Source organism: Erinaceus europaeus, chromosome 8, assembly GCF_950295315.1.
Source record: "Erinaceus europaeus chromosome 8, mEriEur2.1, whole genome shotgun sequence".
Lineage (NCBI taxonomy): Eukaryota > Metazoa > Chordata > Mammalia > Eulipotyphla > Erinaceidae > Erinaceus > Erinaceus europaeus.
The window spans coordinates 20,089,017-20,115,681 of NC_080169.1; the positions used below are offsets into that span (position 1 = coordinate 20,089,017).

Genomic DNA, 26,665 nt, shown 5'->3' on the forward strand with positions numbered 1-26,665 from the left:
GAAAGTACTACTTTCAGCATTTGCTCGAGGGTAGAGCAGTCTTCTGTGAAATCCAGCTCCCTTCCTTGCTGGGACTTGATGCCTGACATCAGCCAGTCCACGCTAGATGCATCCCTGCTTCAGAAACAGGTCTTGCTGGCCTTTTCTCCAGCCACAGGTGCCAGTAGCCCACAGTGCTGGAGCCTGCCAGCTGTAGTTAGACCAGAATTTCCCAGACAGAGTGTGGCAGTGCCCGTCGGGAGTTGTAGAGAAGATGGATTCTGTACCAGGTATTTTACATACATGTGAACTCTTCATTTGTAGGAATCGCTGTTTATTGGCAGGAGAAATAGAGTAAGAGCAAAATATGAGTCTTGCCATGTATAAAACAAGTTTTCTTTTGTGTCTTTGTTTGCCACTTGGGTTATCACTGGAGCTCAGTGCCCAGACAATGATTCCACCCCTCCCTGTGGCCTTTTTCTTTGATAGAGAGTGAGAAACAGAGATACTCAGAGAGCAGGAGCGACGCCTGTTGTACTGCCATACTGCCAATGAAGCTTCCCCCCTACGGTGAGGACTAGGTGTTTAAACTCACATCCTGGCACATGTTAGCGTGTGCACTCTTCCAAGTGCATCACCACCCAGGCCCTTGCTTTTGTTTTGAATGACTTCTAAACATTTTAAGCTGTTGTTGCATTCTTATGATCACTTATGAGTTGTCCCAGTTCCTGCTGATGAGATGTTTTCCTTATGTGACTCTCACTGGGAAGGAATAATAATTTTTATACCATTGAATGGCAAAAATACATTGTAATGAAAAGATCACCTTCTTTTATGACTCTAGCCTCCATCAAATGATGAAAAACAAAAGTTAAAGTATGGGAGAGTCACACTGTAAAGACATTTTATTTTCCCATACTTTTCTTGTACTTGAAAATGAATTTCTCCTCAAACGTTATTAAGAGAGATAACGTAGATACACATAAGTCACAAGAGACTGGTCAATGGCTGACCCTCCTCAAATGTTACGCAACTGCCAGTTATGCAAATAACGAGCACAGAGTCAAACCAGAGACATGCATGGTTTTTTTCTAACTGGACTTGGTTTTATGGTTGTTATGCATGCAGTCCTTTCTTTCTGTAGTTATCAGAAATAGCTCAAGGTATAGGGAAAATGTACTAAGAATACATATTGTGATCTTACAAGAGGTAACATTATTCTCATAATCACAAATGTATAGACTTTGAGAATTTAGTTAATTCAACGTTTGTATGTAGATAGACATTTCTTGTAGTAATAGTTTTTAAAAGATTGACCCATTCTAATCAGCATAAACTGAGGCCCACATCTGGCAAATATCTAATTTCTTTCAGTGATTTTTTAACAATCTATCTACATAATTTAAACTTCAGAGATAACTCCTACCCTGCTTTGATATGAAATACTGTTTGGTAGTTTATAGCTCGAAATTGGAAACTTTGTCCCCATTGTCTTTCTAGTGCCAAACAATATCACTTTGATCCTGGTAGCCAAAATGAATATCCTATAAAGTGTGGTTATGTTGTGAAAATGGCAACAAAAAATATGAACCTACCTCCCTGTATATTAAAAGAGAGAGAGAGAGAGAGAGAGAGGAAGGACTCCTTCTAAAAGCACAGGACTCCTCCTTTGATAAAATTTACCAAGTATCTTTGAGCAAAAAATACCCTATATGAAGAATTAATGCACAAATACATAGAGGAAAAAAGAGCAAGAAGAAAGATTAGTTATAGTCTAAGTGGTAGAGGATTTATACTTTTTCTCCATTTTAAATAATTTTTCACTACATAGAGGAAAAAAAGATCAAGAAGAAAGATTAGCTATAGATTAAGTGGTAGTGGGTGTATTTATCCTTTTTCTTCATTTTAAATAATTTTTCACATTTTTAATAACTTATTGTAACTACATAGTGAGTTACTATTGTCAGAAAAAAATAGCATGCTTTGTGATGGCCTAATTCCTCTGGAAAAGATTTCTTCTAATTTATAAAGCAGAAGATGTTACAGAGTTGTGAGTATTGCTAACCTAAATAAGCATATAGCAAGAGAGTACTCTTTTTTTTTTTCTAAACTATTTCTTTCATTTATTTCTGCTTTAGGGCTATAGCACTGACATATCAAGAGCACCTTGGAATAACTTATTTAACTCTCTCAGAAGATCCAAGCCCTCGAATAATTTTCCACAACAGATGCACAGTAACAATACTTACAAAGGAAAATATCAAAGGTATATTTCATAGTATTGAATATAAATAATACAAAACTTGTATTCCTTTTTGAGATTTCCGATTAATTATCTTTGACCTTGCGAATAATGTTTAAATTCCTTTGTGATGTTTCTCTTGTTGCATTATGTTTAATACCCCTGAGTTTTTGTCATCATGGCCTGTTTGCCTATGCCTTTTTTTTCTTTTCATTTAGATATTCCAAAGTTTGAGGTTTATTGCACAAAAATTCCTCCTGAATGCTCAATTCATCATGAGCTATATCATCAGATTTCCAGCTATCCAGATTGCAAGGCCAGAGACTTACTTCCTAGCCTCCTTTTGAGAGTGGAATTGCTGGATGAAGTAACTACTGAATGGAGTGATGCTGTTGACATCAACAATCAGGGAACACAGGTCAGTGAGCCACGTAAGACCTGGCTAGCCTTCTCCCCTTAAGCCCCCTCCCCTTTCCTAGACCCCTGCCACATTCTTTCTCATCTCTCAAGAAGATCTTTCTCTCTTCACCCCTGTGAAGTCTCCTCCACACCTCTAGGGCCCTCTACATGCTTACATAGCTCCTATATCATTGCACTTATTCCTGTCAATGATTTCTTATCAAGTCAAGATTACTGGCAGCCAGATACCTGCCTTATACATCCTCAACTTACAGTAGAATGCCTGTCAGATCTTCATAAATACCAAAGAGATGGCTGAATGACTGGCCAGGTGGAGGAGGAGCTGAGGAGCTGGTGTAACAGGCAGAGTAGTAGGAAGAGAATCTAGCAAAGTAGAAATATGAAAGTCTCTGCAGAAAAGTGGCAGAAAAAGGGCAAAGAAGATAAATATTGGAAATATCAAGTTCAGAATGAGTGGAGTTAGGGAAAAGTGAGAGTTGTTCTTTCAAGAACCATATCTATGAAGTAACTGAGTCTCATTGGCATGTACAAGGACTCAGGTTCATGATCCTAGGCCTTCTCTGCAGGGGGAATTCACAATCAGTGGAATAGTGCTGCAGATGTGTTTCAACTTCTCCCTACCCCCCCCACCCGTTTCTTACCTTTTATTTAAGAAAAAAAAAATGGCCAACAGGAACAGTAGAACTATATAGACATTTAATCACACCAATAACCCTGGTGACAAAAAATAAAAGTAAATTCTAGTTGGGTTTTTCAAAAGGATTGATTTGGAGGAGACTCCTTATATACAATAAAAGAAGAATCTGTCAAGAAGAAGAAAATATATTGCACCAAAGTAAAAGACTCTGGGGTGGAGGAAAAGGTTCAAGCCCTGAAACATAATGGAAGGGGAGGACCTAGTGGGGGGTTGCCAGTCCCTGTTCGGGTCGCCAGATGCCGGGCTAGCTTCGTGGGCGTGAGAGAGATGACCATGGACTCATGGCTGAGTGGGACGCAGTTCAATCTTTATTGAGCAGGAATGCAGTGTGATCTAGCCATCTCTAATCACAATCTTGTCCTATATATCTCCTGAGGAGGAAGTGTCAGGTCAGAAGAGGGTGTACGTGGGATGGGGGTGGGGAGAAGGAAAAAGTGCGCAAACCAGTGGGGATTAAACCAGTGCGGGCAAAACAGTGATTATGTAAATAGACCACAGCAGCAAGCAATGCAACAGAAGGGGTCTTAGAAGCAGACCAACAGGGGAGAACTGGGGAATGTTACACGTGTACAAGCTATAAACCATTAATCCCCCAATAAAGACATTTTAAAAAGAAAAGAAGAAGGGAAATAAGAATAAGGAACTAACCAGAGAGATAAATCCAAGGCATAGAGAATATAAATCTACTGGAACAGAAGGGTCACTACCTTCTTCTCTTGCCAGGCTAGCATGGGGTGCCTCTTCCCCAGGCGCGTGCTCTCTGGGTTGGAGAGAACTCAGCCGGACTCAGCGACGTGGAAGATAGATGACTCAGGAAATGTCTATATAGTTCTACTGTGGCAGCGTGGTAATGCAAAAGGATCTATTGATCAGAGAGCCAATGCTTTTATAGGGTAAAACCAGAAGTGGCAAGTCGGAATCAGAAATGGCTAAGAAAGGGGGTGGAGAAAGGCAAAAGCCCGCTGGGAAGGTAGAAGCTTCCTTAGCAACTGTTGTGAGGGTTTTAACCAGTGGGATTAATGTTGCCCTGCAGGCAGGGTGGTTCGGGTCTCGAGACAGAAAGAAGATAGATCAATGGAATGGATGGGGGCCTTTCAGGCAAAACAATGATTATGTAAATAGGCCATAGTATCAGCAGTGCAGAATGGAGGTGGGGGAGGCCTGGCTTAATGCCCGACATTCTCTGACTCTGGAAAGAGGTGAGGTGGATTGCAGGTATGGGCAGAGATGATTTGGAGGGATGGGCCAGGAAATAAAATGAATCGATGTACAATGACCTGAAGTACATTGGGAAATGGAGAATGAAGCATGTACTGAGAGAGGGAGAGGAGTCAAGGCCTGTGCAAAGCAGTTGCTGCAGAAACGTGAACTACTGGCTAGGAATTAGAATGGCATAGAGGTCATCCTCACTTGGAGACCTGCATGTACAGTGACCCCAAAATCCCCAGAGGTATAATTTCCATCAGCAATGTTCGTTGAAAAACACTGGAAATTCTGTGTAACCTCATTTTTTTTTCCAACCTCATATTTGGTCTTGTTAATTTATAAAATAAACACTCTGCACTTCTATAGGTTATCTGAACTCCCTTACACTGGTTTGAAGCTTGTGAGACCTTCCTGTTATATGTCTACAGAATCCTTTATAAGAGACATGCTACCTGCCAAATCATGTCGGGAGGGGGTTCCCATTTACTCTAAATTACCCCGAATCTCTGTAGTCAGGGATACTTCAAAGCTAGGAGGAGGGACTCCAACACCCTTATCATTCCTCATCTGCAAGCCTTGCGAGGTCTCCTGTTCCCATTTATCTTTGAGGAGCTGTGTGCCATATGTCCTGTAGACCAGCATTTACTTCATATTCTGGAGAGAGATTTGTTTCAGACCCTAACTGACATCTCCTCAGTAATACAGCAGGGCATATAAATCACGGGGGAGTGGAGTGAGCTGTGTCCCCTGATGAAAGGAAGCAGCTCCTCTGTAGGAGGGAATTTGCCTTCCAGGAGCCTCTCCTCATCCCATGGTCTGAGGCACAGGGACGTTGATCTCAAAGCTGAAAAAAAAAAAAAAAAAAAAAAGCAGAGTAAAATCACCATGAATTCCCCAGTGTGCCACAAGGATATTAGCTTCTGTCGTCTATAGCTAGGCCTCCTGCTTTTTTTTTTTTTTTAAACAGAAAGCTTCACAGATTTGCATGTCTTCTGTGCAGGGGTCATGCTAATCTTTATATCATTCCAATTTTACTGTATGTGCTGCCAAAGCAAGCACCCTGTTTTGTTTTTGTTAAAATGGCAGTACCACTGTTTTATTTATCTGAGAGAGAAGAGGAAAAAGGAAGTAATAATAGGCATAGATGTGACTTAGACAGTGAAGGCAGGATCATAGAAGTGAGTAAAAATGGGATATATATATATTGAGTAGTGGTGCACCTGGTTAAGTGCACATATTATATGTACGTATATGGGCATACAGAATCCTGATGGTGGGGACAGTGTGGAATTTTACCACTATTATAACTTTGTAAATCAATATTAAATCACTAATGAAAAATTTTAAAGGGCAATGCCATATCATTATAATTTTGAGAGAGTCTGTGGGAGAGCATATGCAGAAAAGAATGTTGTCAGTAATGTTGTAATCTCACAAGGAAATAGTCTTTGTGTCAAGAGTTATCAGGAAGGTTGAATCAACTGTAAAGTTGCTGTGGGTTTTCTGGAGTTGTGTCCCTGGCTCACACCTGTTTAGAGATAGCTTGGTCAAGCAGAAGTCCTGAAGTGAAAACTGGTGCACTTATCCATAATTTAACCATTCATAGCAGCAGACTTTGGGAAGTTAGGGTGGTGATCAGGAATTGAGATTCTTAGTAGCCAGTAAAGGCACTAAGACTAAGCTTTCAGTGATAATTCAGAGACATAATTTTGCTTCATCTATCAGGGAAGTAGTTTATAATCCTATTATAGTATATGAGGTTTTAACTCCCAATAGTCAGAGACCTTATTTTTTGCCAAAGTAAGGCATTAGTTACTTTAAAAATTAAAAAGATACAAAGGAAGCCTAGTTGTTACCATTTAACCACATAAACATTGTGACATATTCTCTACTCATCCGTTCAGTAAATATATATTGTGTATTCATCCTTATATTCATATATTGTGTATTATTCTTACATGTGTCAGACATAACTTAGTGCTGGAGCCATGTAAGATAGACTAAATGAGATTATATGTCAGGAGATGTATGATATGCAAGAAGTCGCACAGAGTGTTATTATATTGATGTGGAGCCTAGAAGGGTTTGATCTGGTCATGGGAGGTGGGGATGACCAGAGATTTAATTTCATTCCAGTAGTTAATATGCTAAGACCTACTTACCCCCACTTATTTTCTTACACTAGTCCCCCCTCCTTTTTATTTAATGGTGAGTAGCTGAGATCCATCAAGAACTTTGTTCTGGAAGGAACCTTGATCCTAGAGGCACAGAGATTTGGGGACCTCTGACCCACCCCTGATTGCCTCAGTCGAACTACCCTCCCTCACTTCCACCTATATAAAAGACTGACTCTCCTTGCAAGAGGGGGCTTTATCGCTTTATCTGAACTAATCAACTATACTTTATCGCTTTATCTGAACTAATCAACTATAGCTTCTGATTATACAATTTAAGATTTCCCTTACAGAGTTTGGCTTTTTGTTCAGTCTCAGTATTATGAACTCTAAGAAAGACTATGAAGAAAAGGTGCAGTTACTAGAATATAGTTATTAGAGGGGACCGGGTGGTAGCGCAGTGGGCTAAGCACACATGGCGCAAGGACCAGCATAAGGATTCCGGTTTGAGCCCCCTGCTCTCCACCTGCAGGGGAGTTGCCTCACAGGAGGTGAAGCAGGTCTGCAGGTATCTATCTATCTCTCTCCCTCTCTGTCTTCCCCTCCTATCTCGATTTCTCTCTGTCCTATCTGGCAACAACAGCAATAACAAGAAAAATGACAACAACAAGGACATCAACAAGGATAACAAAATGGAAAAATGGCCTCCAGGAACAGTAGTGCAGGCACCAAGCCCCAGCAATAACCCTGGAGGAAAAAAAAAAAAAAAAGAATATATAGTAGTAGACTTGTTTGAAAGCCTCAGTAAGAGAACTTGCATCTGTGCCTTCAAAAATGAATAGGCACTGAGTTTGCAAAAGAGTGGGAGGTTTTTCTAAGCAAAAAAGAAACATTTGAAGTCTTGATACTCAGAGGGAACATAGCCTTTCAGGCATCTAAGTGTCACTGTGAGCCAGACATTGGTGGTGAGTACACTGGAATTCAACCACTATAGTCTTATAACTGTGTAAGCCACTAGTAAATTTTTTTTTTTTTAATAAATGTTACGATAGCCTAGGTGCCAGGTGGAGGAAAGTCACTCCAAGGAGTCAGGTAATGGTTTGTGTGTTTATTTTATTGGTGAGGGAATTGAGGCTTGCAGAATAACCAGATAGAATAAACTTATAGCTAGTAGCACATGCTTGAAATTGGATTTATTCTGAAAGTAGCCCACTTTAGTTTTTCCTACACCAAACTGATAAGTCCTTTAGAGCCCTTCCCAACTACAAAGCTTGCTACCTGCAAGGTAGAAGAGATTTGCTCCTTTCCCAGGTTTCCTAGTATAAGAGTTTCTTCCTGTGGTCCAGAAGGTGGAACAGTAGATAAAACACTGGATTCTCAACCATGAGGTCCTGAGTTCAATCCTTGGTAGCACATGTACCAGAGTGATGTCTGGGTCTTTCTCTCTCTCCCCTAACTTTCTCATGAATAAATAAATTCTTAAAAAAGAAGAAGATGAAGAAGAGGAGAGAAAGAAAGAAAGAAAGAAAGAAAGAAAGAAAGAAAGAAAGAAAGAAAGAAAGAAAGAAAGAGGAAAGAAGGAAGGAAGAGAAAGAAAGGAAGGAAGAGAAAAAAGATAGATAGGGAGGGAAGGAAGGAAAGAAGGAAGGAGGGAGGGAAGGAAGGAAGGAAGAAATGAAGGAAGGAAGGGAGGATAGATCTCTTTCTGCTGTCTTACCTCAGAAGATGCCCAGTGCTGTAGACATGGGTTATCGTAGCAGTGCCTGAGAGGATGTTTCTGCTTATCTCAGGCTGAGAACTTGGAGCCTCCACTCATCCATCCTTACTTAACCCTTAGGGGCATCACAAATCATTTACTTCCCCTTTAATGCATTAGCACTAACATTATTTCAAGTCAGCTTCAACATCTTCGCTAAGTGTTCCCTTATCCAGGCCAAACATTTCTGTTTCTTTGAATCATTTCGTCAGTAAATGGGATTTCCAGACCCATCACCACAGTTACCCTTGTTTGAACATGCTAGTGTACTGTGTTCCCTTTTTAAAATTTGGCAGCCGGAATTACACATAGTATTCCAAATGTGGTCTAACCAGCTATTCCCTCCCTATGCTTCCATTAATAAAGAACAAGATTGAGTTAGCTTTTTACTAACAAGCTCAGACCGTTTGTTATTACTGAACTTGTGGTCAACCACATCCCCCAGGTCCTTATCTTATGACTTACTATACAGTTGACTTTTTGAACCCAGTGACAGGGCTGTACATTTATCCCCAGTAAATTAAACCTTGTTGCTATTGGCCCAGTGCAGCTTGTTGAAATCACTTTCAAAAAATTGTGATGCTTTCAACCAACATATTAAGTATCCCTAGTAGCTTTATGTCATCTACAGATGTGGTCAGCATGCATTCTACATGTTCCTCCAAGTCATTAATAAATGTGTTCAACGAGACAAGCCCAAGGTCTACATGCTGCAGTGAATCACCAGACACTTCCCTAATGCGTGGGTGCAATCAGCCACAAACACACCAGACTTTACTGTCATCTAGTCCACTTTTCTTAAATAAGAAGATGCTTCTAAAAGCACTTTTGCTGTTGTTGTTGTATTAGTGATTTAATAGTTATCTGTAATATCATTAAGATTATAGAGGCATAGTTCCACATCACACCCACCACTAAAGTTCTCACAAAGTCTTAAGAGTTAGTTTGAGTGGGGGCTGGGCTATGACACACCCAGTTAAGCATACTAGGCCTAAGGACCCAAGTTCTAGCCCTCGCTCCCCACCTGCAGCAGAGATGCCTCACTAGTGGTGAAGCAGGTCTCCAAGTGCCTTTCTTTCTCTCTCTTTCTTTCTTTCTTTCTTTCTTTCTTTCTTTCTTTCTTTCTTTCTTTCTCTACTTGCCCCTCCCCACTCGATTTCTCTCTGTCCTATTGAATAAAATAAAAGAATAAATTTTTAAAAAATGGTTGCTGGGAGCAGTAGATTCATAGTTAAGGCACCAAGCCCCATCTATAACCCTGGAGGCAAAATTAAGTTTTCCCTTTTTTTGTTTGTTTGTTTGTTTTGCAAGTTTATGTGTTTCATTTCTCTATATTCTGCATGTAAGTACAATCAGCTGGTAGTTGTTTCTATAGGCACTTTTTTCACGACACACTTTGGTAAGTGCCTTGATGAGCCAGGACTCAAGTGAGTCAGTCCATATCTTGTATACCAAAAGAGCTAACTCTGAGTACTGATGTTCAGAGACCGTGTAGTCATTTCAGAGAAGCCATGCCACATTCACTAAGAATATGTACATCAAGAAGAGCCTGTCAGCCCAAGTCTTTGACTTTTAAGAAGCCAGTGCAGGGTTTGGGTGGTGGCACATCTGGTTGATTGCATACATTACTGTGTGCACAAGACTCGGGTTTATTCCCCTGGTCCCCAGCTACAAGGAGGAACCTTCAGGAATGGTGGAGCAGTGCTGCAGACCTGTCTGTCTGTCTATCTGTCTATTTATCATCTATCTCTATTTCTCTCTCCCCCTTCTTCCCTTCCTCCTTCCCTCTCTAGCTCCTCCTCGTTTTCAATTTCTGTCTCCATCCAATAAATAAATATTTTAAAATAATAATAATAAAATGCCAGTGCAGCTTTAGGTTTCTTGCTTACTTCATTCCTCTGAGGCCCTCTGTGAGGACCAGGACATACCTTAGACTAGAGTCTCCTATATGTTCAGACTTTCTGGCCGAGTCAGAATTACCTTAGAGGACACTTGGAAGTAGGGATTTCCCCAAAGTATTTTTCAGTAAGTGTACAGAGAGATGAGCTATACCCATATTATTGAAAAATGAGCTATGCCAACTGTCTGGTACCACAGAAAGCTAAACACCATCACACCAGTTTTTACAGAAAGGGAGAAATCCTTGTTGATTGTTTTTCTTTTCCTTTCTTTTATTTATTTCTTTTTTTGCCTCCAGAGTTATTGCTGGGGCTCGGTGCCTGCACCACAAATCCACTGCTCCTGGAGGCTATTTTTTTCCCTTTTTGTTGCCCTTGTTTTTGTTGTTGTTTTATTGTTGCTATGGTTGTTGTTGTTGTTGGATAGGACAGGGAGAAATGGAGAGAGGAGGGGGAGGCAGAGAGGGAGAGAGAAAGACAGACACCTGCAGACCTGCTTCGCTGCTTATGAAGTGACCTCCTGTATGTGGGGAGCCAGGGCCTCGAACCAGAATCCTTACACAAGTCCTTGACCTGTTGCGCTACTGCCCGACTCCCTGTTGATTGTTTTTCAGACGTAAAGTGGAAGCTAGAGCAATGCTCTATTGCTTCTTGAACTTCTCCATTTTTTAATGGGGTTGTTTGTTTTCTTTCTGAGTTTGATGAATTCTTTATATACTTTGGTTACTAGTCCTTTGTTAGATGTATAGCATTCTGTAAAGAGTCTCTGTTTTGGTGGTGGTTTTCTTTTGCTTTGCAGAAGCTTAAAAGTCTGATGTAATCCCATTAGTTTATTTTTGTTTTCCTTGCAGTTGGACTTGCAGAGATGAGTGATTGTATCCGTGTGTTAACAACTGTACTGTAATCAGTTAACCCCCTCCCCACCCCCAGTAAAGAAAGAAAAGAAAAGAAAACTACTCTTCCCTCAGTCCTTGTGCTGTGTTCAGGCTCTCCCACACTGGGAAAGGCACTCCACTAATGTAAATGCTAATTTTCTCTGGGAACATATCCCTCTCTCTCTTTCTCTCTCTCTCTCTCCCTCCCTCTCTCTCTCTCTCTCTCACACACACACACACATCCAAAAATGTTTATTTCTGTGGCCATTAAAGCTGATATAAAATCAACACAGAGGGAAATGAAAATCTGAGTTGAAACCAAGTAAATAAGTAGAGGAGAGAGAATTAAAGAGGGGCAAAGCCTAGCAAGGTATAGATGGCAAGTAAAGCCTAGGAGAAGAAGGAATCAGTAAAAAAGCGGAAGAGAGAACAGCTTAAAGACTAATGATGAAAACCTTTTAAATTTAACTTGGCTGTAGTGCTTAGTTGTCAGTGGATTATTACATATAGCCTACGTCAGAGCTGGGGAGGAGAAGAGAATGTTTCAAAAATACTTAAAGTAATTTCCTATAATCACCTTATGACTTATTTACTGTCAGTCTGCTTCTAAAAACCCCTCTGTTTCATTAGTTTAATCCCCCCTGCTTAACACTATTCTATTTACATAACCACTTCATGCTATTGCTGTTAACAAGCACCACCCTCCCTCCAGGGCATTGGTGGTTCAGTGGTAGAATTCTTGCCTGCTCCACCCCCTCTCCTTGTCACACCCTGATTTTCACCAGTCACTTTTCTCTCCACCCTCTCTGCCTCGCATCCTGTTCTCACCCTACTGGGCTAGTATATTTATAAGGACAAGATTGTTTGTAGTTTTTAGTTTAGCTTAGCTTGGTATAGATTGCCCTGCGTCCTGCATGAATAAAGAGATACTGCATACAACCCAGCCATGAGTCCCCGGTCGTCTATTACCTGCCCGTGAAGCTAGCCCGGCGAAAACAATTTACATAGTGAAACTAAACTAGTGTGATTTTTAATTTTTTGTCTGATATAAACATAATAATCTGTTTAACAAAGATAACTGAATATTTAGAAAAGTAAAAATTATATTAAGTTGTTCCATAATTGAATTGTAATAAAAGGCCATGTAGTAAGTGAAAGTCAGGACTTATAACTAGAGTAATTTTCTGACCTATAGAATGTTCAGAGAAAGTCTTACTGATCACAGTACTCTGACACAGATACAACTGGCAAAATATCAAGTGTCCCCTGAATGTTTTATTTATTTATAAAATGGAGATGTTGACTATAGAATAAGAGAGGTATAATTCCATACAATTCCTACCACCAGAACTCCCTATCCCATCCACCACCACCACCACCCCCCAAAAGTTCTCCTATTCTTTATCCCTCTGGGGATATGGGAGTATGGACCCAGGATCATTATGGGGTGCAGAAGGTGGAAAGTCTGACTTCTGTAATTGCTTCCCCACTGAACATGGGCGTTGGCAGGTTGATCCATACTCCCAGCCTGTCTCTGTCTTTCCCTAGTGGGGCAAGGCTCTGGGGAGGCAGGATTCCAGGACATATTGGTGTGGTCGTCTGCCCAGGGAACTCAGGTTGGAATCATATTAGCATCTGGAACCTGGTGGCAGAGTAATGAAGCTGGAGGGTTGACATTGTCTTTGGGCACAATCCGAAGTGAAGCATGTCAAGGTGATAGTGGTTTCATGGAATAGGTTGGGATCAGCAGATGCAGTATCAATTGGTATGAATTAGGAGAAGCATACAGGAAAGTGAGCCCCACCCCAGAGGTTCTAGGACTGGGAGAAATATGGCTTTTATAGAGATTGGGGAAGGTTCCTGCTGAATAAGGGTTTAAGAAGACAATAGTTATTGCTATAAACAAATTATTTGGCAGTTAGGTTAACTTTGAAAATCCCATTGTTAGGATTTGCTGTATCATACAAGACCTCACCATAATTTATGTCCTTTAGTGTTATTTACATATAGCTGATACCAACAGTTGCTTCTGTTCTCCCTGGTCTAAGCTTTTAGGTGATTTAATATTTCAAAGCACAAGTCATTATTAGAGATATATAACAATTTGAGCCCACTGTTAAAATTCCATCTAATTACCCATTGGAAGTCTTGCATGCTTAGATTGAAGGCATATATACTCAGAGCTATGGTCTATGCATCAAAAAGTTTGAGACATTCAATTCATTTTTTGCAGTTAAGCAGCAAGTCTCCTGCTATTTGTTGCCTATAATCTACCAGTGTGAGTGAAGAAAGTGACAAACAGCTAAATGGTGCTACTCACTGGACCTGGCTAGCTTCTTTTATAATAACAGTGAAGTAGTAAAAGATAAATAAACAGATTCCTGGACCATTAATCATTTGATTCATTCTTTCTCCACATGGAGAATAAACCTTCTCCCCTAACGTTCTGGCCATTTACTACATCCCACTGGAAAACTAGCACTTCTGAGTGATACTCTCTTGTTCTAGATGTGACTTCTTTCCATTTGGAAATCTGTGAACTCATCTGATTTCCCCCCCTTGCCCCTCCATTTTATATAATAGTACAGCAGTAATAACCCCTCCGAATAAATAAAGATAAATTAAGAACTAATAATCTCATCAAATTGAAAACAGAAACAATAAGAGTCATAGCAGTCTCTCATAACAATTCTACAGTTCTTCTGAGTACACACTGAGGGGTCTATACCCTGGAAGCAAGGAATAGTGTTTTGACTGAGCTGTGTTCTAAGAAGACATCTCTTACCTTTGTTTCTCTATTCTCTGATTCTGCCCTTTGGGAGATCCTCTTTAACCACATCTGGAGCTTATATTGAGTTTCAAATAACCATAGTCTCTTTTAGTCTAGGTTCATGAGTTTACTGGACAGTAATAACTTCTCAGAAACTCAGTAGACATCTGTTTGATTCCAAAGAATTGCGTGTGCCAGTAACCACATATCTTGCTCTCTTACCTCTCTCTGGATTTAAGAGGGCTTCTGTGGGAAAGTTATACTCTTACTCTAAACTTCTTTCTGAATCACTTTAGCAATTAAGAAATTTCAACAGTGAGTGTGATGCCTACATGTAGCCCAAGGCTGAGTATTAATCTGTCTTCATGTTCAAAGACAGTTTTATCTTTTGCTATTTGAGGTTTAAAAGTATTTCCAACTTTGTAAGGCCCTGAATTTCTGGAATCTCTCTGTGTTCTCTCATTTGTATTTGTAAACTGGCCAATTCTTTCCTGAATCTATCTCTTCTTCATTACATATTCCCCGGCATAATCGGCAGCAGCTACTGTTTTGCTTTTAAACTTCATCTTCTACATCTATAACTTTACTGGGTTTATAATTTACCTCCTAACTAATCTCAGACAAGTTTTACTTAATGTATGGTTACTTCATAATATTGATCTTCATTTGTTGTTGTTGTTGTTGTTATTGTTGTTGCTTTCAGTACACGTTCCTACTGACTATTAAGTGAAGGACTCAAATATTTTGTTTTTCTGTCATCGGCATCTGTGTTCTGTTTTCCATGGACTAGGTTATCATAATCCTATCGTAATCTTAGAATATACCTCTTGCTCCTACTGTGCTCCCAGTGTTTGTCTTAAAGGGACTCTACTCCGTTCCTAATTGGTCATTCAGGGATTGTCCCCTATCTGTCCCATTGTAAAAAATCACCACAAAACCTGAAGGCTTGAAACAATAATGATCAAATAATTCTCATACTTCTGAGAACTCAGTGACTTTTCTGCACACAAGCCTGGGATCAATCACTCATGCAATTTCATTCCACTGGAAAATGACACAGGGATGTGTTTGGTTGAGAAATCTGAACTTCTTTCTCCCCCTGTGGTCTTTCCGACCTTAGAGAACTGCTTTCCCTACCTAGCAACTCGAGCACATCCACCAGAGGCAAGCTTTATCTAGCTACTTATCTTATACTCGTGGGTGTTCCACTAACTACAGGAAGCATAGCCAGACTATGTCAGGACAGGAATTGACTTTATAAGGGTGTGGATACTGGCATATGCAAATTCCCTAATAATCTACCAGAATGTTCTACAGCAGGATTTGGCTGATTTCCCCCCCCCTTTGGGGGCTGTTTGTAAGTGTTTTATATTTTGTCAGCCATTCAGTCTCTGTCAAGATTTCTCAGCTTTACTATTAGCTGATGCCACAGTATCATGGTTGATGCAGCTGTGCTGTGATGCTTCTCTCTCTCCTCCCACTTTAAAAGTAGGTAAATGGAAGTCGGGTGGTAGCACAGCGGGTTAAGCGCAGGTGGTGCAAACCTCAAGGACCAGCGTAAAGATCCTGGTTCGAGCTCCCAGCTCCCCACCTGCAGGGGAGTTGCTTCACAGGCAGTGAAGCAGGTCTGCAAGTGTCTATCTTTCTCTCCCCCTCTCTGTCTTCCCCTCCTCTCTCCATTTCTCTCTGTCCTATCCAACAACGACACCATTAATAATGACAACAATAAAACAACAAGGTCAACAAAAGGGAATAAATAAATATAAAAACAAAACAAAACAAAAAAGTAGAAAAGTGAGAAATTTGCCACATAAAAAAAAATCCAGGGAGTCGGGCTGTAGCGCAGCGGGTTAAGCGCAGGTGGCGCAAAGCACAAGGACCGGCATAAGGATCCCGGTTCGAACCCCGGCTCCCCACCTGCAGGGGAGTCGCTTCACAGGTGGTGAAGCAGGTCTGCAGGTGTCTATCTTTCTCTCCTCCTCTCTGTCTTCCCCTCCTCTCTCCATTTCTCTCTGTCCTATCCAACAATGACAACAACAATAATAACTACAACAATAAAACAACAAGGGCAACAAAAGGGAATAAATAAATAAAATAAATTAAAAAAAAATCCTTTGGGGAGTCAGAAGGTAGCGCAGCAGGTTAAGCGCAAGTGGTACAAAGTGCAAGGACCAGCGTAAGGAACCTGGTTCAAGCCCCTGGCTCCCTACCTGCAGGGGAGTCGCTTCACAGGCGGTGAAGCAGGTCTGCAGGTGTGTCTTTCTCTCCCCCTCTCTGTCTTCCCCATCTCTCTCCATTTTTCTCTGTCCTATCCAACAACAACAACTATAATAACTACAAAAATAATACAACAAGGGCAACAAAAGGGAATAAGTTAATTAATTAAAAATATTTTTAATCCTTTGAGTACCAGGGGATCTCCACGTGTGACCAAGCAGTGTTGTGGTGTCTCTACTGAAAGGGTTCCCCTCTTTCTCTACCCATCTCTTACTAAAAAAAAATTTTTTAACGATAAAAATTGCACCTGTGAGAAAGCTCAGTGGTATCCTCTATCTAGGAGGCCTTGAGTTCATCCCCTGACACTGTTTTTGTTCCTGTTTCTCTTATTTCTTTTCACTGAAGCACTTCTCAGCTCTAGTTTATAGTGGTGCTCAGGACTGAAACGGAGAGCCTTCGTGTGAAAGTCTTACATCATGACTGTGCTACTTCCCCACCCCCGACTCTGCATTTAAAAAATTAATTAAAGGGGGCCTGGCGGTAGCACAGTGGGTTAAGCACAATGACAGACTTAAGGATCCCAGTTCGAGCCCCTGGCTCCCCACCTGTAGGGGAGTCGTTTCACAGGCAGTGAGGCAGGTCTGTAGGTGTCTATCTTTCTCTCCTTCTCTCTGTCTTCCCCTCCTCTCCCCATTTCTCTCTGTCCTATCCAACAACAATGACAACAATAACAATAATAATAACAACAATGATAAACAACAAGGGCAACAAAAGGGTAAAATGGCCTCTAGGAGCAGTGGATTCGTAATGCAGGCACCGAGCCCCAGTGATAACCCTGAAGGCAAAAATATTATTATTATTATTATTATTATTATTAATGTATATTCCAGGCAGTGGCATACCTAGAAGAGTGCACGTTACGGTGCACCAGGAGCCAGGTTTAACCCCCCAGCTCCCACCTGTAGGGTAGGAAGCTTCATGAGTAGTAAAGTAGTGCTGAAACTGTCCCTATCTGTTTGTCTGTCTCTCTATTGCCCCTTCCTTTGTTTCTATAAAAATAATAAATTAAATAAAATATTTTAAAAGTTAAAAATATAGAGAGCGGGGAGGAAGATGTTAAGCAAAGGAGTTTTGTCCTTCAGCTTTTTGTGTTCAAGGTCTCTTATTGCCTTAGTTTATACCTGTTGCCAATTTACCTGCATTTCTCTGAAAGACAACAATGGGATGGTTTCACTCAGATATGCAATATAAAGAATTGAAACACATGGATTTGTGTGGAGGAGAAGTAGTCAAACTGACACTAAGACTTTGTGAAAGAAAAAAGAAATTTCCTTCAATTATAGTAACAGGCAGTGGATTAGATTTGATCCACCACTGATCTAGACCATAAAGCCGTTTCTCAGTCTGCTGCAGGAAAAGAAGGCTGACTGTTATACTTTGGCTCAAAAGTAACACACATCAATTCTGTCTTTAGCTCATTGACTAAAACTAGTCACATAGCCAGACCTATCGGGAATTGCCATAGCATGAGGAATACAGTCCTCTGTGTGGACGGAGAGGGGTACCAGACATGGGTGAACACAGGAAGTCTCTGCCACAGGAACCACGTTGAGATAGTATCCACTTCGATATTCATTGAGTATCAGGCATGATACTTCCTTTACTAAAGGAAATGGACACAGAAGCACTTCTTATGTCTCTGAACTGTTAGGTATCATCTCATTATTTCTGTACCTTTTTTTATTTGTTTGTTTTTTGCCAACTGAGTTGTGAGGGCACAATTCTATCTTCCTAGTATCTAACATAGTAATAGACTCTTTGTGTAGGTACTCCTTAAGTACTGAGTAATTGATGAAGTGACTGGACCATGAGACCCAAACAAGGATTTATTTTAAACTTCCAGGAGAGCTGAGCATACCTACTTTTTCTAGCATTTAAGTATCTAACTCCTTAACTGCCACTGTACCAAAAACTTGGCTTTTGAGTTGTTTCTCCACATGGCGAGATAAGAATTGAAGTCTGTTTTCTTCTCCTCTAGTGGTTAGTGAAAGGAACACCCTTGCAAACTTTTATCTTCAGAGTCTAAGCTTTTAATCAGAAGTACCTTAAAGGTCTGGAATAATTTGTTTGCTTTCAAAAGTTCCTTGGACATTTAACAGAAACCCTTAACCTGTCTTGTCTTTATTTAGAAAACACAAGTATCCCCACTTCAAATCGCCTGAAGATTACTTTGAGAATGAGCAGAATGGTACATGATTTTTCCTTCTGGTGCCCTCCTTCCTTCCGTTACAGGGTGGTAGTTTGGGTTTTTAACACTCTGATAAAAAATCAAATTAAAAAACACCCTGGGGTAAGCACTATAGTCAGGGACAATATTGAAAGAAGGATTTATAGGTGGAAATGTATGATATTGAAAAGGTCTGTGCCAAATGAATAACCCATGTTTATAAGCCTAGTATAAAGGCCACTGACTCACTTTCCATATCATACAAAATAACGGCATTTTTTTTAACCTGTAAATATTTTTTCAGACAATATCTGCTTGTTTTAGATTTGTTTACTGAACCTTTTTTTTTAAGTTGGCTGCTTTCCCAACTTTGTCATTTTAATCAAGTTCAGTTCTTTTATTTGTGACTTAATAATTAATGGCAAGATTGTGGTATAAGAGGGGTACAATTCCATACAGTTCCCACCACAAGAGTTCCATATCCTCTCCCCTGTTAAAAGCTTCCCTATTCTTTATCCCTCTGGGGTAAAAGACCAAAAGATCAAAGGATGGACCACAGATCTTTATGTAGTGCAGAAGATGGGAGGTCTGGCTTCTGTAATTGCTCCTCCACTGGATATGGGTGTTGGCAGGTCGATCCATACTCCCAGCCTGTTTCTATCTTTCCTTAGTGGAGCAGGGATCTGGGAAGTTAGTGGTCCAGGACACATTGGTGAGGTTGTCTGCCCAGGGAAGTCAGGTTGGTGTATGGTAGCATTTGCAACTTGGTGGCTGAAAAGCATTAAGATATAAAGCAGAACAAATTATTTAATAAGCAGGAACCTAAAGGCAAAAGTAGAGCAGATGAAATTCAAGTTCAGTTCTTAACATGAAGTCAGTAGGGTAAATTCAGGATTTGCGTGCACACACGCATACAGTTGAGGAAATGTTTTTCAAGTATGCTGTTGTCTCAAGGATACGGTTTCCTCCTTCCTCAAATGTCTTAGCATATCTCACCCACCACCAGAGTGACATCTCCCTCCACCATAGGACATTGGGCGCCCACCCCCTCCCCATTCAGTGGCCTTAGATTTGCAGGAACAGGCCAAGGATTTATGTGTTTCACCCTGTCTGTTCCCTTGCTTTGTCTCTTAAATCCAAAATATGAGTTAGAACATCTAGTATTCATCCTTCTCCTGACTTGTTGAAACAGTTCTTTTTTTTACAAAACAAACCATGTGGAAAACCTGTCTATGGAGCATACAAATCGACTCCCCTCTTGCCCTCAAGAAGTTGGCAATCCAATGATTAAATCAGAAGTATCAATAGGAAACTATAATCTAAACAACAAAATCTGTGCTCAAGTAGAAATATAGTGCTTATGGTGGGTATGTCTGTGTTTTATTCATAAGGTGCTAGTGTATGAAATGAAGGTCTCCCACCTGAGTAATGCCACTGAAAAGCCTCTCCAGCCCAACTACTTATTCTGTATACTTAGAGAAAGAGAGTGGGAAGGACCAAAAAAGAGTGACACCAAAGACACTGCCCCATTATCCATGATGTTCCCATGTGGTTCTGGGGCTAAAACCTAGGGACTCACTTATTGTAAAAACTGTACTCTACCCACTAAAGCTGCCTCCCAACTCTGTACGTATATAGCTATAAAATGAAAGAAACAGAGAAATCACAAAGACCTCCATGAAATAAAATATCCTTGGGCATTATGTCTGACAAAGACATGGAATCTGGAAGTTCTTGTAAGGAAGAAAGTATATTTTAGACACAGGGAGCGCTGAATGGCAAAACAGGGTCTAAGCAAGAATAGTTGCTGTAAAATAAAGAAGAAATTAGTAGTTTGAGGTTTGGCAAAGGATCAAAGTCCAACTGGGCTGCAGGGGACAAGAAAACTGAGATGATATCTAGGTGAATCAGATGCTCATGATGGTCACAACTCCTGATAGATGGGCCCTTGTTCAAAAAAAAAAAAAAAAAAAAAAGGCCAGTGACCTTGAGTTTACTTCCCAATTTGAGTCTATCACTTTCTTATGGTTGCATGCACACTCTTTCTGGTACATTTCACTGAGTCAAAATCACTATACAATGGCTACATGTCAAACAGGCACCTCACTTGTTCCTTCATTCAGTCTTCTTTTATTTGTTGTCTTAACGATCACAAAGGGCACAAACATGGACTGAGCTGGCACAGCAATCCGTGAGAATCAGAGTTCCCAAACGCAAGGAGGTCCTTGCCCTTACCCTCAGTCACGTTGGCTGTGAACATCATGTTCTTGGAATTGCTTTCCAAATAGTTTTGTTCTGTTTTCAAATATGTATCCATTTGAACAACATTGGTATTTAATGTTAAAAGGACATTTGTTTTGCTGGCCTGGCACCTGGCTTCTGAGATAGAACTTTTTTTTCTTTCTCTCTTTCTTTCTTTTTTGCCTCCAGGGTTATTGCAGGGGCTCACTCAGTGCCTGCACCATGAATCCACCACTCCTGGAGGCCATCTTTTTCCTGCCCTTGTTGTTGTAGCCTCCTTGTGGTTATTATTATTGTTGTTGTTGTTGTTGATGTCGTTTGTTGTTGGATAGGACAGAGAGAAATGGGGGAGGGGAGGGGAAGACAGACGGGGAGAGAAAGATAGACACCTTCAGACTTGCTTCACCGCCTATGAAGCGACTCTCCTGCAGGTGGGTAGCCGGGGGCTCGAACCGGGATCCTTATGCCGGCCCTTGCGCTCTGCGCCATGTGCGCTTGACCCACTGCACCACCGCCCGACCCCCTTTCTTTCTTTCTTTTTTTTTTAGATCTTAGTCTGCCTTCTTATGGTAGAAAAATCTATTTTGACTCCAAGAAAGTGAAGTTGTCTGATGTTCTTGTTACAAGTTGTATGAGGGACCTCTTGGGGATTAGAACGTTTGTCTTAGTATAGGTTTTCTGTTGTGTGTGTGTGTGTGTGTGTGTGTGTGTGTGTGTGACCTCAGCATAGAAGGGTATCCTGTTGGTAGTAAGTCACTGCTCAAGAGTCTAAAAAAGCTTTTTGCACATTGCATGTAAAGTCCTGAGTCTGAGGTTTTTTTTTTTTTTCCTTCTGTAGAAATGCATATGCACACGTAAAGCTGGCCTGTGGCTGGGCTCCAGCCCATACAGTTATTTGCCAATTCTGAAGAAGCAAAGAATGAAGATACTCATGTCCCATCATCCATCATTTTTTTTCCCCTGTGAACTTTACAGCTGAATATTGAAAAATCTGGAATTGATCTTTTTTTTTTTTCATTTCAAGTCAGCTCAATAGCCTGTACACATGAACATAAAGAAATATAACCAGAAAGCATTGAATCAGGAGACATTCAGAGTCAGCCATTTTAGTAGTGTTTCTTATTTCTTTTTAATCACATTTGAAATATCCCTTTTGCAGGTCGTGTTCCTGACTGGGTTTGGCTATGTATACATAGATGTTGTCCATCAGTGTGGCACAGTCTTTGTCACTCTGACCCCAGAAGGAAAAGCAGGACCCATTTTAACTAAAAGCAAAAGGTAGGTTTAATTACTATCCCTTTAGAGGAAGAATAAGCTTTCCACCATAGACTGTAAACCTAGGCATGTGCCATATCATGCGTGAGGCCCTGGGTCAAGCCCCAGCACCACATGGAAGCACCATCGGAGGTACTGGGGGACCTGCATGGATGGTCGAGTTGGCTGCGCTCTTTCCTCTCTTTCTGTCTCTCATTCTGTCTAAATGAAGGAAAATATTGGGCCCAGAAGGCCACTCAGCTGTATCACTCATATATTAGGACCCGAGTCCTTTCCCTTGTGCCACTTATTAAGTAAATAGATGAATAAGTAAAACTGAATTGTGAGCCACTGTTTACCTTTATTTGTCAGCCCTACATGTATATTAAGGATTTGGGTTCAGAACTGTGTAATCCATTGGATTTGGCTATTAGCATTAAGTCATACCTACAGTACATAGCAATGTCATTTTCACTGTGTACTCTTTCTGGTTCTTCTGTTAGATTTAACAAACAGACTTACAAACTAAGGTATGCATCTTAGGGCCACACATCATCACTAGTGCAGAGTACAAATTAACACATCAGTTTCTACATAACAACCTATTAATTAGTTATTAGACTTCATAACTATAACTGCATCAAAAATAAATTCACCTGTTAGAACCACTCCCCTCTTTTCCCTGACCTGAGTATTGGCATCGGGTTTCCCAAACATAAGCCAAAGGGTAAATGTTCTTAATTATGAAGTGCTTATATAGGATCAGAGAGATCACTCAGCAGGTAGGGTCCATGCCAGTATCGAGTCCCAGTGTCATATGGGAGACACGATCACACTATAACACATAGCCTGGGTGCTATGCTGTTTCTCCTTCTTCCTTTCCCTTTATCTGAGTGGAAATATGGCCCAGAGCAGTGAAATCACGTATGTGCCAGGCCCCAGCTGGGAAAAAATTAAAAAGTAAAAATCCTCATATAATTCAGTAGGAATAATATGAGCATAGCCCCTCCTGTCCTTCTAAAAACAACATAAATGCAAAAAAAAAATATGAACAGAAAATTCTAGGAAGAGGAAGTACAAGTAGCTAAAGAAATTTTAATTTAAACAAGAGATAAGATTCCTGAGCAATAATGCCTCCTCAAAATAGTCTTCGTGCAAAGTGTAAAATCATTACCATTTTCTGGAGAGTACTTTAGCAATGTGCTTTACAAAATTTAAAATACCTTTCACCTAGAAATTCTACTTTAGGGACTGGGTGGTGGTGTCTCCGGTTAAGTTCACATGTCATAATGCACAAGAACTCCATTCCCAGCCCCAGATCTATCCCTGTAGGGGGGAAGCTTCAGAGGTGGTGAGCAGCACTCAAGCTGTCTCTCTTCCTCTTTCACCCTCTACCTCACCCCTACCCTCTCAGTTTCTTTGTGTTTCCATGAAAAATAAAATACTTTAAAAATAAATTAATTAAATATTCAGTCACCTTCTCGCAAATTGAAGCTAAATTCAGTTTACATTGAACTTTAAAAAAAAATCTACTTTTAGGAATGTCAAGGACGATCCTGTAAACTAATGTTATATCAATGAAAAATGAAAATTCTAAAGAGCTTTCTTCCCTATTTCTGTTTTAATTAATTAATTTTTTATTATTGCTGTAGCATAGGTTTGTAACACTGTATATTTTAGAGATACAGGTTCCTGCATTTTTTAAAATTAGTATTTATAAAAAGGAAACACTGACAAAAGCCATAGGATAAGAGGGGCACAACTCCACACAATTCCCACCACCAGAACTCTGTATCCCATCCCCTCCCCTGATAGTTTCCCTATTCTTTATCCCTCTGGGAGTGTGGACCCAGGGTCATTATGGGATGCAGAAGGTGAAAGGTCTGGCTTCTGTAATTGCTTCCCCGTTGAACATAGGCGTTGGCAGGTTGATCCATACTCCCAGCCTGTCTCTCTCTTTCCCTATTGGGGCAGGTCTCTGGGGAAGCGGGCCTCCAGGACACATTGGTGGAGTTTTCTACCCAGGGAAGTCTGGTTGGCATCATGGTAACGTCTGGAACCTGGGGGCTGAAAAAAGAGTTAACATATATAGAGCCAAAAAAAAAAAATGTTGATTAATCATGAACCTAAACGCTGGAAAAGTGCATATAAAGAGTTGGGGGGAGGTCTCTGTTTTGTAGATAGTAGTGCTATTGTAGTTATATTCCAAAGAGCCCATGACTATACTTGTTTTGTTTGTTTGTTTGTTTGTTTGTTTTTTCTTTCCTGTGACATCTGATATGCAGGTAGATCTAGGTCATTGTCTGGGGAGATGATTTCATGGCTGGAAAAAGGATCAGAAAGCTAGATCAGGGAAGAGAATAGCTCCCAAATATGGGAAAGGTATATAAATATTGTTGACTATAAACCCCATCGATTTGATTTGATCCCACGCCCATATTCAGTACACTGCTAAGCTGTGACTGATGATAGTGTGTGTGTGTGGGGGGGGGGATGAACCTGCAACTTGGGAGCCTCAGGCATGAGTCTCTTTGCATAACCATTATGCTATCTACCCTCCACCCACCTGCATCTTTTAAGTTTCTCTGCCCCTTTTAAGTTTTATATGCCCCTGCAGGTGGGGAGCTGGGTTTCGAACCGGGACCCTTAGTGGGACCTTGCACTTTATACTATGTGCGCTTAGTCGGATGCACCACTACCTAGCCCCCTGATTTAAGTTTTTAAAGGATCCTTCCTGCTTACTTTGAGTAGACTAGAGAAACAACAAGGGGATGTGGGGAGACCAGCTAGATAATAAATAATTCTTCACACTAGAGAGGAGACACACAGTCGTGGGTCTCGTGAGAACACAAGCAGTGTGGCTCCAGCAATGGTACTACAAGCAGGGCACTTGGGCTGGTCCTGGTGGGTGGACAGCTGTACTGAGAGTTCTTGGTACATTTTCTTTTTCAATTTAAAGACTCTTAATTAATTTATTGTGCCCTTCTGCCTTTTGGTGAGGGTAGAGAATTAGTGCACAAAGACTAGAGGACTTTAGAGTAAAAATCTGGTGTTGATAAGGGAAATACATACAGAAACATGACAAGAACTTGTAATAGTCTCATTGGGAACATTTCCCAATATCCTTGGAGTGTGAGCGGCTCTGTCCAGACACTATGTACTGAAAGTTGAGTTCTTATGTGTTTCTTATGAGAATCTGATGGGACATCAGGAGGTGTTTAATAAGATATTTTAATGTAAAAAGAAAGAAAACAAAAGCAGGCAGAAGACTAATGTTCCTTTCCCTTTCTCCCCTAGCACTCTGGAGAAAATTGTGACATTTAAAATGTTCATCACTCAGTTGAGCCTGGCGGTGTTCGATGACCTCACCCACCACAATGCATCATCGGAACTTCTGAGACTCACCCTGGACAATGTTTTTCTCCACATGGCCCCTGCGGCTGGCGACCTCCCTGAGGAGGAGACCCCTGCTGCTGTCCTTCAGCTCTACTGTGTGGAGGTCTACTGTGGCGACCTGCAGTTGGACAACCAGCTATATAACAAGTCCAATTTCCACTTTGCTGTCTTGGTCTGCCAGGGAGAAAAACCAGCACCGACTCAGAGTTCCAGAATTCTGAGTCTCCCGGTAGACAGCAAAGATCTGGAAGAATACAAGGAAAACTGTTTCATCAAACTTTGCCTCACTTTAAGTGAGGGCAGTAGCACCTCCTTTGATGTGAACGAGTTCAGTTTTGAGTTAAAACCTGGCCGGTTGTATGTAGAAGACACATTTGTATACTACATCAAAACTCTGTTTGACACTTACCTTCCCAATAGCAGGCTGACTGGGCCCCCCATCAGACCATCACACTCTACACAACTTTTGCCCACGCAGGTCAGACAACACACCCATGCCCTGGTGAATCCTGTCAAGTTGCGGAAACTGGTGATCCAACCAGTGAACCTCTTGGTCAGCATCCACGCCTCCCTGAAGCTGTACATCGCCTCTGACCACACCCCACTCTCCTTCTCTGTGTTTGAAAGAGGCCCCATCTTCACCACGGCCAGGCAACTGGTCCATGCACTGGCCATGCACTATGCTGCTGGAGCCCTTTTCAGAGCAGGTAAGCCTACCAGCGACACATCTGTGATGAACCAGAGCCAGACAAAAAGGAAATGCTTCAGGGTAGAGTCTGATCCATGTCAGTTGTAGGCATTATAATTAGGCATCACTAGATTTTTTAGGTGTGTGTATCAGACAGACAGGGAGGTCAGAGCACTGTTCTACCACATACATCTTAATTTTTCTGTGCTTCCAGGGCCTCATTCTAGAGCCCCTTTCCAGCCTGGGATGTAAGTCTAGACTCTGCCACTGTTGGATGTAGGGCCTGTGGCAAGTTACTGAACCTTCTCCAGGTTCAGATTCCTCATCTAGAAGTTGGGGTTTAAAGTCACTGAGAGGATAAATGAAAATATGTAAAGTACCTTTTTTTTTTTTTTTTGGTGTGTGTGTGCTAGGGCTTCATGACACAATTCCACTGCTCCAGTTTCTTTTTAATTTAAGGTAAGGTAAAAATGCAGGAGAGGGGCCAGGCGGTGACACACCTGGTTAAATACACACATTACAGCGCCCAAGGGCCTGGGTTCCAGCCCCCATCTGCAGGAAGCTTTACAAGTGGCGAATCTATCTCCCCCTCCCCTTTCACTTCTCTCTGTCTCTACCCAATAATAAATAAAGATTAAAAAGTAGCAGAAGGAGAAAGGAGAAAGAGATACGCATAGAGAAGAAG

General features: G+C 41.0%; 1 protein-coding gene and 1 non-coding gene across 2 annotated transcripts in view; one reads left to right on the top strand and one right to left on the bottom strand.

Annotated features, from left to right (window-relative positions):
• Nucleotides 1–26,665, top strand: part of VPS13B (vacuolar protein sorting 13 homolog B) — a 634,327-nt gene that overhangs the window by 580,902 nt on the left and 26,760 nt on the right. The window contains exons 44-48 of the mRNA XM_060195774.1: nt 6–269; nt 2,118–2,245; nt 2,440–2,639; nt 21,802–21,920; nt 25,194–25,999. Coding sequence (XP_060051757.1) covers nt 6–269; nt 2,118–2,245; nt 2,440–2,639; nt 21,802–21,920; nt 25,194–25,999 — 1,517 coding nt within the window. The remainder of the gene's footprint in view (nt 1–5; nt 270–2,117; nt 2,246–2,439; nt 2,640–21,801; nt 21,921–25,193; nt 26,000–26,665) is intronic.
• Nucleotides 5,502–5,603, bottom strand: LOC132540044 (U6 spliceosomal RNA). The gene has a single exon (XR_009551322.1). It is a non-coding gene; the product is annotated as a U6 spliceosomal RNA (small nuclear RNA).